The sequence below is a fragment of the Eschscholzia californica genome, unplaced genomic scaffold, assembly GCF_041429995.1.
Source record: "Eschscholzia californica isolate CP2 unplaced genomic scaffold, dmEscCali1.0.p SCAF_4, whole genome shotgun sequence".
Taxonomy (NCBI): domain Eukaryota; kingdom Viridiplantae; phylum Streptophyta; class Magnoliopsida; order Ranunculales; family Papaveraceae; genus Eschscholzia; species Eschscholzia californica.
This window is the reverse complement of record NW_028238461.1, coordinates 40,330,989-40,343,454: the sequence shown is the minus strand read 5'-3', so window position 1 is coordinate 40,343,454 and position 12,466 is coordinate 40,330,989. Positions and strand designations below refer to the sequence as shown.

The window sequence follows — 12,466 nt, the reverse complement described above, 5'->3', positions numbered from 1 at the left end:
TCTCTCGCAGTCTCGATTGATAAGTCTGATTCAGCATCTTCACCTTTTAGGATCAACTCCCATGTCCAGGCCTTCCCCATGCTCCTTAAAAATTTAAGTTGGCACAAATTTTAATTTTCCATTCGCTATCTTTTCAGAGAAAGAATGCATCTCAAAGCAAATCATTTTGGGAGAAATGAAAAATGACATATAAGCAGCTTGGAGCCAATACCAGCTATAATTTTTGCACCAGCAATATCGTAAATCAAGAAGCTAAAATCACACATACACACACCTTTTCTTTTATAGCCAAGCGCTTAATAGTCACAAACTATGGTTACTAAACATAACCTATTATATGATGGTATCCATCGAACTGCAATCTGCACACAAGAGAAACTAAGCTATTTAGTCAAGTCTATCTGATGGCAGCAGCAGACTGTTGTATATCTTCCTCCTGAAAATATGACGGGAAGCTGTAAAACTCCTCAAAGTACACTAGAGACCTGAAACAAATTCGATGACTACCTCATTTTCCTTTTAAAAGGAGGAAAAATAGTAGAATCATCGGTTGCATCAAGTTTTTCTATCATTGAAATACAGTCATTCATCCTCTTCAGAACTGCAGGCATAGCAGAGACATTGCTAGAAATCTTCAATTTAAGCAAGCCTATTTTCTTCGCCATCTCAGGATCCTCTTCTGCTAGTAACGCTCCTTTGCCCAAACTGAGTATGTCTTCCAAGTCTGTTCAAATCCAGATGGGTAGCAATTAGCATTCGAGAACTAGAATCAGGAATAGTAAATGGACTCAGTAAACGAAAGATACAAGGCCAGCTGTACTCAGTTCTTTAGGGAAAGTTTCTGCCCTGGTTATTTTCTCTACTTTATGTTTGATTCTCGCTCATGTTGCTACATATTCGGAGTGTTTCAACACCAATAAGCTATTCAGTGTAAGCGTAGCGAGTCAAACGTTGCGGGCTCTCCTCGAGATCGATAGTGACTCATAAATTTGAACATTCGATGGATTAGAAAGAATTGCTCTCCTACCCCCAAGTCTGGCCAAGTTGCAATTTACTCGTGACCACGACTACTCAGCATCCAACATATAACATACAAACAAGTTGCAAGCATAAATTGATTACAGAATAAAGGGTAGCCTCAGTTAATCATGTGTTGATTGGAACTAGTAGAAGTCCCGATTATTAAATAAAACAGTTCAGAAAACAAATAATCTATTTGTCTGCAACGATGACATTTCATGTGACCAATCTTTTAAAATAAGTTTTTGCGCATCGAGGCGGTTAGTTACCACAAGGCAAGGCGGAGCATTGAGGCGTACGGCTCGACACATAAAAGGTGTAAAATATTTTTCTAAGGAAAATGAAATTCATAGACAATTGGCATTCTACCACATTATCATTGAATTTGCTACATATTCCTCATTCTCCTATAAATGTTGTTCAATTTCAAATTCTTCTTCCCCGCTTTTCCTACCAATTATATTTTCGAAATGTTTTTTTATAGTCTAAAAAAACATTTCACACACAACTAATTGTAAATGCAATGAAATTCTATTAGAATGAGTATGTGAATGAAGATGATTTCATACTTAAGCTAGTTTTCCATACAAATCAACCTATAATTATTTAATAACAATAAGTATCTATCACAAGGGAAAACCAGGTTAATCGAACCCTAAAAAGTTAGGGTTCAAAATGAAGTAAAATTTAAACAACAAAAATCAAATTATACCTTGGCCTGGAGTAAGGAGGAAGGGCGAAGTGGGTGGTCTCTGGGAGACGAGGTAAGAGGAAAAGGTTTTGTTCAACTGATTTGGGAGGGTTTCTCGGAAATGTAGTATGGATTCAGCCATTTGCTTCACCTCCATCTCCAGTTGTTCTATAACCTCCTCCTCGTCTTCCCCGTCGTCGTCATTCTCACTGTTGTTGAATTCGGATGTTTGATTTTCTGGGGTTAGGGTTTCATTTTGAGCAGTGGGAAGAAGAGTAGATGGTTGATCGTCCGCCATTTTTCCTAGTGGGTCTGCGGTTCACTAAGGACTGGGAAGAGGTAGGTAGATGGGGTTGGGATTTTTTGTTGTTTCCAGACGTAGAGATTACCAACCTCTACGCCGTAGGCCCATAGGGGTGGTCAAACGCATCTCATTCCAATATCTACAGATTTTAACATACACCCCCACTTTTATATCGATATTAGTATTATACTCCCGTTTTTTGAAAAAAAGTTATTTACACCCTCACGTAGACGGAAACCGTTAACTCCGAGTTAACTTGACTGTGCGCGACACATACTCATGAAACATGACGTTTTTGCCCTTTGTATAACTGTTGAAATGTTTTTCCCGTTTTGCTCTTCAACGGTCATATTCAACTTATTGACTCTGTAAATTAGATCTTATCATATATCTTATTCCATTGAAAGAAGCTACTACTTGAAGTTGAAATTTTAAAAAAGATGGGAGGAGGTGCTGACAAGGGATCAACAAGTAAGGTACGGTTCATGTCTTACTTGTTTTAGTTGATTGACAGTTGGAGGTCTTTCCCTAATTTTCGAGAAACAGTGCGGGTGATGACCTTAACTTGAATTGTTAATTACATCTTATTACTTACTCGAAGAGATGGAATTTTTTTGCAGAAAATGTTTTTCCAAATTTGTGAATTAGGCACATTTGGCTTTCAAATGTCATTTTCTATACTCATCATGTAGGAATGGAAAGTGCGACAAAATTTGGAAAGTAATGGTGTCTAACACCTCAAGAAATTCTGAACGAAAGCATTTGAAGTGTCAGTATCTTAGTTGTTAGTGTCTAGATGAAGTCATTTCAGAGTTGCTCACAAGCGAGAAGCAATAGGTAAAACAACATCGCACGATAGGATGTTTCGGTTGTGGTCAGCCTGGCCATTGGAAGAAATATTGTCCAAAAGAGACAAAATCCACAACCAATCGAAGTATCTGAACTCAGAATCAGATTGTGATCAACACTACATTGGAAGATTTCTGTAAGATTTTTAACAAAAATAGCATTAACTATAAGTAATGAAGTTCCAATGAAAAAATTGTAATGAAAGAAGCAATATTTCTTCATGCTTTTAGCAGTCCATCACTGTGCCTAAACATCAATGAAAGTAACCTATTTCCTGTCAAAAATAAGATTTCGTTTCTTTGTTGATCCAAGAACAAGTGCACCCTTCTGATGCAGGGAGATTTTCAGAAGATTTTCTGAAAATCTTATATATCATCAAATAGGTTATTTTAGTAGTTTCCTATTTTTTTTAGTAGAGAATTGTTAATTTTAGTAGTTTTATATTTTTAGGAAACTTTCTAGGTTTCAGATTCTAGTATTTTATTTATTTAGAACTTGTTAATTAGAGTCTGTTTAGGTTTAGGAAAACTCTAATGTCTATATAAAGGGGATTCAATAGTTGTTTTATTCATTCAGTTCAACAATAAAATTCAAGTTTATCAATAAAATTCAGTATTTAGTAGTATATCTTCTTAGTTTCGGTTCTATAGTCTTTAGACGGAGTTCTAAGGCTCTTTTCTGGGTTCTATAAGTTTTAGACGGAGTTCTAATTCTTTTCCGGAATTTTCCGCTGCGTCAGTTGGCATCAAGAGCGAGGGTTTGCCTGGTTCGATATCATCTACGCGAAGATCACTTTAGAACACATCGATGGATTTGCCAAAGATGCATCTAAAGTTAGTTTAAAAAAAAAAAAAAAGAATCAGATTATTATTAGTATTCTCTATTTTGTTATCAATCAGTCAATATGGAGAATTATTATCATGGTAACAGTTTTTTAGTTCAAGTGCACCCACGTAGAGAGTACAATGAGTATAAGATCAACGAAGAGATACCAATTTTCGATGGATATTTAACTATTGAAGAGTTCCTGGATTGGCTAGAGAAGGTTGAACGACAAGTAAATATGTCAACTAATATTCTCAATGAGAAGATGGTTAAAATTATTGCTTGTAGATTTAAAGGGGGTGCCACAGATTGGTGGGATCAATTACAACATCAAAGAATGAGACAAGGAAGGCCACCCATCCAGAATTGGCCGTCTATGAAAGAGAACCTGAGAGATAGGTTTTTACCTCCTGATTATTAACAACACTTGTTTATGACTTACAAGAACTGTAGACAAGGGTTGCGTTCGGTGGGTGATTACTACAAAGAGTTTTCAAAACTGGCGCAAAGAAACAATGTGGAAAACATTGCAGAATATGAAGATGTTGTAGCAAATCGGTTTCTAAGCGGATTAAAATTTAGTCTGCGAGAAAAGGTGGGGATAGTTACAGTATGGACTATTCAAGCTGCGTACAACTTAGCCCTAAAACTTGAAGCTCAGGAGCGGGAATATAGGAACTTTGGATTTCGAAGGGAAGAACAACCTCGCTTAAACATAAAAAAGGTAAAAACAGCTCCCTTAGAGAATGTTGAACCACCACAAATTGTGAGCATAGAAAATTCAAGTAATATTACTCACGAATCAAAATCTAACATTATTGTGTTCACAAATAAGTCTCCTGATATCAATTTACACGGTAAGGAATTTGTTTCTGAAGAAATTATTCAGGAAATTGAGTTAAAGGAAGTGGTTCAACCAATTGAGTCAAAAGAAGTTGTTCAGGAAATTGAGACAATGGATGTTGTTCAGGAAATTGAGACAAAAGACGTCGTTCAAGAAGCGGAACCAAGGGAAGTTGATTCAAAAGAAGAACTTCGCAAGTTAGACTTTAGTCCAATTAAAATTCCTTCATATGAAGTTCCATTCTCAGAATTTTGCGAATCTCAAATTGTTTCACATGGATTGACAAGTAATTTTATTCGAAAGTCTTCATCGAAGTTCATAATTTTCAATCACTATACTCATGATCTGTACAAGTTTATTTTTGGGGTGAAAAGTGAGTTTGGGTCACATTACAAATATGGACAGAAAATATTCTATGGCATAATAAAATCGTCAGTCAAATCTGAAAGTTTGGTAATTCCTATGCATAGTTCACGAGAAGGATATATCAAGGGAGTATCAATCAAGATAACATTCAAGTCAATCAGTAAACTCGAGGCGAGTTTCTTTGAAGTGGAGGAGACTGATGCAGGGAGATTTTCAGAAGATTTTCTGAAAATCTTATATATCATCAAATAGGTTATTTTAGTAGTTTCCTATTTTTTTTAGTAGAGAATTGTTAATTTTAGTAGTTTTATATTTTTAGGAAACTTTCTAGGTTTCAGATTCTAGTATTTTATTTATTTAGAACTTGTTATTAGAATATGATTAGGTTTAGGAAACTAGTATTTTATTTATTAGAAATTGTTAATTAGAGTCTGTTTAGGTTTAGGAAAACTCTAATGTCTATATAAAGGGGATTCAATAGTTGTTTTATTCATTCAGTTCAACAATAAAATTCAAGTTTATCAATAAAATTCAGTATTTAGTAGTATATCTTCTTAGTTTCGGTTCTATAGTCTTTAGACGGAGTTCTAAGGCTCTTTTCTGGGTTCTATAAGTTTTAGACGGAGTTCTAATTCTTTTCCGGAATTTTCCGCTGCGTCACCTTCCTTTACCATCCAAATCACCTTCCATCCATCATTCTAACAAGTCATATTTTTTGATGTTGCATTTAACCCCCTGTTTCAAATACAAGAAAAGAATACTATGCCCAACCAAATCTCAGTCCTTGCTTCCTATCCCATAAATCAAGTCCATCGAATTAAGCTCGTCACCATCTACATTCATAAATATAGTTATCTTTCCACTTAAATAATCATCACAAGACCACTTTCCATTCTTAGGAGAAATCCTCTTGTGACCATCGTATTTCATAATAATAGTTCTTACGGGAACAAAACCTGCTCTGTAAACAATGATAAAACAAATAGGATCAAACTTTACGAATCAAAAAGTAACAAAATTGTAAGAGCAATGTTGTTTGAATAAAATTATAAAAAACATCTAATATTACTAAAACAACTAAATCTGACTTCGAATAACTTACTGAATCATTGGGTTCAATAGTTTATATGTGGGTTCAACAAACTACACACTCATCATTCATCTAACTGGAAAAAGAGTGTCGGTAATTTATACAGGCCATAGTCCAACATTATCCTAATCTTTCAAGAACTAAGGGGGGGGAGGGGGGGGGGAGGGGGGGGGGGGGGTAGTGGTTCATGACATTGGAGGACACTCAGGGGGCAAAATGTTTTCAAGACATTTCGGGACAATTGTCCGTAGACAAAATGTCTTTATGGACATTTCAAGACATTTGATTCATAGACAAAATGTCTCAGAGACATTTCAAGACATTTGGTTCATGGACAAAATGTCCTGGGACATTTCAACATATTGAATCCATGGACAAAATGTGTAGTGGATATTATTATTATTATCATCTTATCATTGAAGGATAATTGGTAGACATTTATTATTTTAATATCATCTTTATTGTCAAACCATATGAAATAATATATTTGTACTCGTATTTCAATTATATATTTTTCGACTTTTGTGGACATCTGTGGATATCTGAGGAAATTATGGCAATTGGTAGACATTTATTATTTTAATGTTATCATTATTGTCTAATCATATGAAATAATATATTTGCACTGCTACTTTGAAAATAAATTTTTCGACTTTCGTAGACATCCTTGAATATCTGTGGACATTGATGGCAATTGGTAGACATTTATTATTTTATTATTCTCATTATTGTCTAATCATATGAAATAATATATTTGCACTGCTACTTTGAAAATAAATTTTTCGACTTTCGTAGACATCCTTGAATATCTGTGGACATTGATGGCAATTGGTAGACATTTATTATTTTATTATTCTCATTATTGTCTAATCATATGAAATAATATATTTGCACTGCTACTTTGAAAATAAATTTTTCGACTTTCGTAGACATCCGTGAATATCTGTGGACATTGATTGCAATTGGTAGACATTTATTATTTTAATGTAATCATTATTGTCTAATCATATGAAATAAATTTGCACTACTACTTTGAAAATATATTTTTCGACTTTCGTAGACATCCGTGAATATCTGTGGACATTGATAGATATTTTGTTGATATTTATTATTTTAATATTATTACTATCTTACCATATGAAATAAAAAAATTTAATTAATATTTCCAAATATATATTTTTCGTCTTTCGTAGACATCCGTAGATATCTGTGGACATTGATGGACAATTGGTAAATATTTATTATTTATAGTTAATATAATATTAATATAATAATATAATATAATATAACATAATATAATATAATATAATACAATAATATAGTATTATAATAATAAGATAATATTATAATAATATGATTTGATAATAATAATTATTTTTATTACGTTCCTTACTCAAATATATAATAATGATATAATATAATAATAATATAATAATAATAATACAATAATGTCGTAATATAATAATAAGATAATATTATTATAATATGATTAGATAATAATCATTATTTTTATTATCTTCCTTACTCAAATGTCTCCAAGTGTCCACAAGTGTCTTCCATATTCTGAGAGACATTTTCTCTCCAAAAGCTCTCCAAATTTACACTAAAATATCTCCAAATGTTCCCAAAACCAATTTGTCTTAAAATGCTTCTAATTTCGTATCCCAAACGAATAACACAGACATTTGGGGACATTTGAAATGTCTCCAACCAATAACACGGACATTTGGGGACATTTCAAATGTCCCCAACCAATAACATGGACATTGGGGGACATTTCAAATGTCCCCCAATGAAAGCTTCAAATCTTAACAAATACAATGTGATATCTCAAGAACTATTTGATAAGTCAGTGAGTTCAGTAATTTATAGAATGTGATATTTCAATATAGACATAAATTTAACACATACCAAGATAGCATTTTCTCTTGAAAACAAAATTTAACACAAATTTTTTGACTATTCGCTTCAAAAATATACTAAGTTATCATCAATAGGGAGATTTAACACAAAATTGTTTCGAATAATTAACTTACAACCTTCCTCCTTCAGCCATTAATGGTATTCTTCACAAGAACCCTGAATTTGTGACCCTACATCACCCAAACAAAGTTTTTTGCTGAGTTTAGAGAGAAACTAACAACCTCCAACATACCCCTCTCTTCAAGCGTCGAACAAGTTAGAGATGAAAGACTCCTGCCGAGTACAATGAAATCCTAGGTTTCGATTAAAAGAGTTGAAGAAAAAAAGGGGTGAAACTTTGTGAGGGTAGTTAGGCAGGTGAAAATGTGGGAGAAAAAAATTTATGCAACCCTATTAAATATTAGATTTTTGTTTTAACCGTCGAATATCAAGAGATGCACATATTCGTCTGATCAAAAAGGGGAAAAACGTCATGTTTCACGCGTGTGTCTCGCACACACTCAAGTTAACTCGGAGTTAACGGTTTCCGTCCATGTGTGGGTATAAATCCAAGTTTGCCAAAAACGGAGGTGTAGTCCCTAATATCGATATAAAAGTAGGGGTGTATGTCAAAATCTCCCTATATACAAATCTCGCGTTCTATCTCTTTTTTTTAGATTGGACTCCAAAAGTCGCGTTCTATATATATATGTATTACATTATATATATAATGTAATACATCATGAATTGAGTTTGTACGGTATTTCGTAAAAATAAAAAAATAAAATATTTTCTTATAAATTTAAAGATAATTAAATTTGAAAAGTATAATTTCAACCCTTAGAAATACGTTTAAAAGTGTAATCTTATCCATTTAAGAGGATGATACATATTCTAAAAAAGACACATTTCTCCCTTATTATATAAGATACATGCATTGTTGTGAAAGTATTATTTGTTATCTTCTCGCTTGAGACTATTTCAAGGTTACTAAGCAAATTACGTCGGCTTGGTGGCAAGTCTTTTCAGAATTGGCAACAAATAATTTATGAAGATCTATAGTTGGACTTTAAGAATATATTATTGTTGGGTTATGATGTCTAGTGTTCTAAGCGGAATCTCAGTCATCTAATGTCTAAACTAATATCTCAGAATCTCATGCATAAGCTAAAGATGAGCTAAAGGGTTTAGATATTTACCTTAATCGCTAATTCCCAGGGACTGATTGATCGCTTTCTCGAAGATCAAAAGCTCCAATTGTAGCTCATCCACTTGATACACCCGAGCAATCGACTTGATCTCCCGCCTTACAAGTTGTATTGACCAAAAACGATATTGGGCTTAACACTGATGGAGTTCTTACTGAGCCTTCCTCCTACTCCCGCCTTCATACAATATGAGGGGTGTCTCTCTAGCAACCCAGCTAGCATGGCGAGGAAGCTTACCGAAAGTTCCTCACCTAGCAAGCCCGACACGCTTAGTAGGCCCAGTAAGTCTAACATGATTGCTCTAGCCCACCCTTCTGGCATGACGATCCTAGCCTGACGTGTCAGCTTACTCGGACTCCACCTAGTCACGCAGCCACGTGGCTAGACTGTTGAGGATTGAGTCAGCACAATTCCTGATATTTCGCTACACGTTGGGATCATGGTAGAAGATCGAGTCTTGCGATACGTACTTTAAAGGAATAGTAGACCACTTCTTCTGGCAACGAACAGACTAAGGTGGCAGGCATCATAGGGCTGAGATGCCCTCTCGATATATCATCGACTACGAAGGCATTCTAGTGGGATCCTATTATTGCGGATCTAACAAACCTGAGCTCCACAGGTAGTTAGTCTCCTCTAAACTCTATAAATAGAGGGACCTCACTCTTGAAAAGGATCAGACTCTCTCACTCGAAATCATTTACTCACTTTCTACTTAGCATTCCATAATTCATTTACTCCGATCACTTCACTCACTCTCTACTAAGCTCCGGCTAAAAGTCATCTACTCCGACAACCTCTGATCTAAGCTAGTGATCTAAGGAAAAGGTTTCGGCCAAAAGTGTCTACTATACCTCATCAGATCTTGCTAGAGGCTCTCTGTTCCTCTGATATCATGCTAGTCTGCACATCCATAATCAGAAGTCTACTCTTCCATAATCAGAAGTCTATTCTTCCGTAATCCGAAGTCTACTATGTCGACCAAGTAGTCCAAAAGTTACCCCAACTCATCATTCCGTAGAACCAAGCTCCGGCCACTCTATTAGTCGCGCCACGCCCGACGCTACAACCACGTTGATATCATTAGTAACTCCATCTTTGTTATATTCATCTTATTTTGTTAAACTAAGTTACTGACTTGACCGTCGGAAGGTCCTTGGCCGACACCATCTCTGGTGCCCTTGGACTTCACGGTTCTGTTTCTCTTGTGCAGGTCTATCAGTACCCGTTTCCTACCTAGACGTTCGCCAACCAGGAGTCGTTTCTTGCCCGGAAGTTTGCCTGCCCAGCTACCCGACTCTCAGAACCGACCTTCTGCCCATTTACCCGTCTATTTGAAGGCCCTAAGCCTAGTTGTTGGTGCCCACCTAACAATCTCTCTAACCATGTGACTTTCTACCCGTCCACACAAGTAAGCGAGAACTTCCCGGCAGTTAGACGAAGAACTCCTTCTTTAAACTAGATAGATAGGTTGGAACTATTCTCTCTTTCTCTCTTTACTTGATGTTGTAAAGATAGAAATCTCCCCATAATTTTACACACTTATTTAATTTCTAATGAGGCCCTTATATAGAATCCTCGGAGTCAGAAACCCATTCGAAGAAGGATTCCTTAATGGCCACAGAAATAGTTATCTGAATCCTATTCAGATTAGGATTCCCAGGTGAACGAATCATCTGGAAACCCTAATTGAGGTGGTCGGCTAAATCTGCCCCTTATTGGGTTGGGTCTGGCCAGCCCTTATAGCATGGTCGGTCATGCCTTCGCCGACCTTCCTTTGGTCGGGCCTTTTGCCCCGCTCATTATCCAATTGTTTCGGGTTTTTGCTATCTTTGCCTATGGCCTTTTGGACACACTTATGGATCTAATTCATACTTATATGTCTCATCCCTCTAATCATATATTCCGATCAAATCGACATTTTTTGGTGTAACCCGATGTAAGATCAGAACGAAGTTAGCCGTAAATCATACCGTGATTCGACGATCGAAGTTGGATACTAACTAAACATTACGATCCCTAAATCGTCTGGACTTTGATGATCTCCTTCATCAATTGCCTATCCGACAAATTGCTCGCATTGCCACTTTGGTCGAAGGACATCTCATTCAGTTATAACTAGCAAAGCAATCTCGTTTGTAGAAACCAACAAGAAGTTTGATTTTCTTTCTCCACAAAATTTTCTACAATTCCATTACATCAAATATGTGTTAGGGAAACATTTATTTATAGAAAACCAGTCTTTCCTTTCTCTTTCTCGGCTGATCTGTTACTTTCTCTATATCCACATTGTTCAGGCGAAGAGAACCCTTTCCTTTTCCAGAACAATGAGGCTTTAAAGAGAGTGAGAAAGTTAAAGTTTTAGAGAGAGGGAATGAGATTTAGCAAAAAAAGAAGGAGAATTAAAAGGATAGAGAGGGAAACAGAGGGAGAGGAAAAAACTGGTGATGGTGGTATGATCGAAGGTCAGGTACGAAACCAGTATATATGTGAAGTTCGGTTCTTTAGTAAGTTTTGAAATTTTTGTTACAGTCTTATATTTAATTTTGCTGCATTGTCCACCACCTCTTGGTTTAGTGGTTGGACATGCACTCCGCAACACGAAGGTCCCAGATCCCATGAACTTGGGTATAAACAAAGTAGAGATACATTAGTTGGACTTTATGTCCCCTTAGGATAGCCTTTAATGGCAGATATATATTCCTTTAGGACTCAAATAATGCAGTTATAGTGCTCATTTAATTCATGAATTTTGACGTATCTTTGTATAATTTCTTCATGATGTATCAATGTATAGTAATGATGAGTCTTATACCCATTACTTATAGAAAAAAAAAAGTTTGCCTCATTGTATTTTGGAAGCATGTAAAAAAAAAGTTGGTTTTTTTATCTTATATTTGTTGTATAATTCTGGGTTATTTCCCAAATGACCCCCAACCGATTTCATGCCTAGCCCCCTACTTTATCAAAAATACCCAGATGTCCCCGTTTTTCAGTTACCATTATAACATCGTTAACTAGTCATCTCCTTCTCTCCTCCATCTCATCACCTCTCTCTGCCACCTCACCTTCTTGCCACCTCACCTTCCTGCCACCTCATCGTCTTCACCCGCGAAAGTCGTCGGTCAGCGACCTTCAAACATAAAAAAATCCTCTCTCTCTAAATTTTTTTTCTTTCATCTCTCTCTCTCTAGAACAGATCTAGAGAGAGGTGATGAGATGGAGGAGAGAAGGTGATGACTAGTTAACGGTGTTATAACAGAATCTGAAAAAGGGGGCCATTTAAGTATTTTTTATAAAGTCGGGGGTTAGGCAAGAAATCGGTCACAAAGTTGGGGGCTATTTGGGAAATAACCCATAATTATTC

At 35.7% G+C, this 12,466-nt stretch overlaps 1 protein-coding gene across 1 annotated transcript; it reads right to left on the bottom strand.

Moving 5' to 3' along the window:
* Positions 1-198: 198 nt before the first annotated feature.
* LOC147544674 (uncharacterized) lies at positions 199-2,161 on the bottom strand. The gene is made up of 2 exons (XM_086632568.1): positions 1,733-2,161; positions 199-724 (listed from the first exon to the last, which is right to left on the bottom strand). The coding sequence occupies exons 1-2, from the start codon at positions 2,007-2,009 to the stop codon at positions 504-506; spliced, it is 498 nt and encodes a 165-aa protein (XP_086488694.1). The 5' UTR covers positions 2,010-2,161; the 3' UTR covers positions 199-503.
* Positions 2,162-12,466: the final 10,305 nt, after the last annotated feature.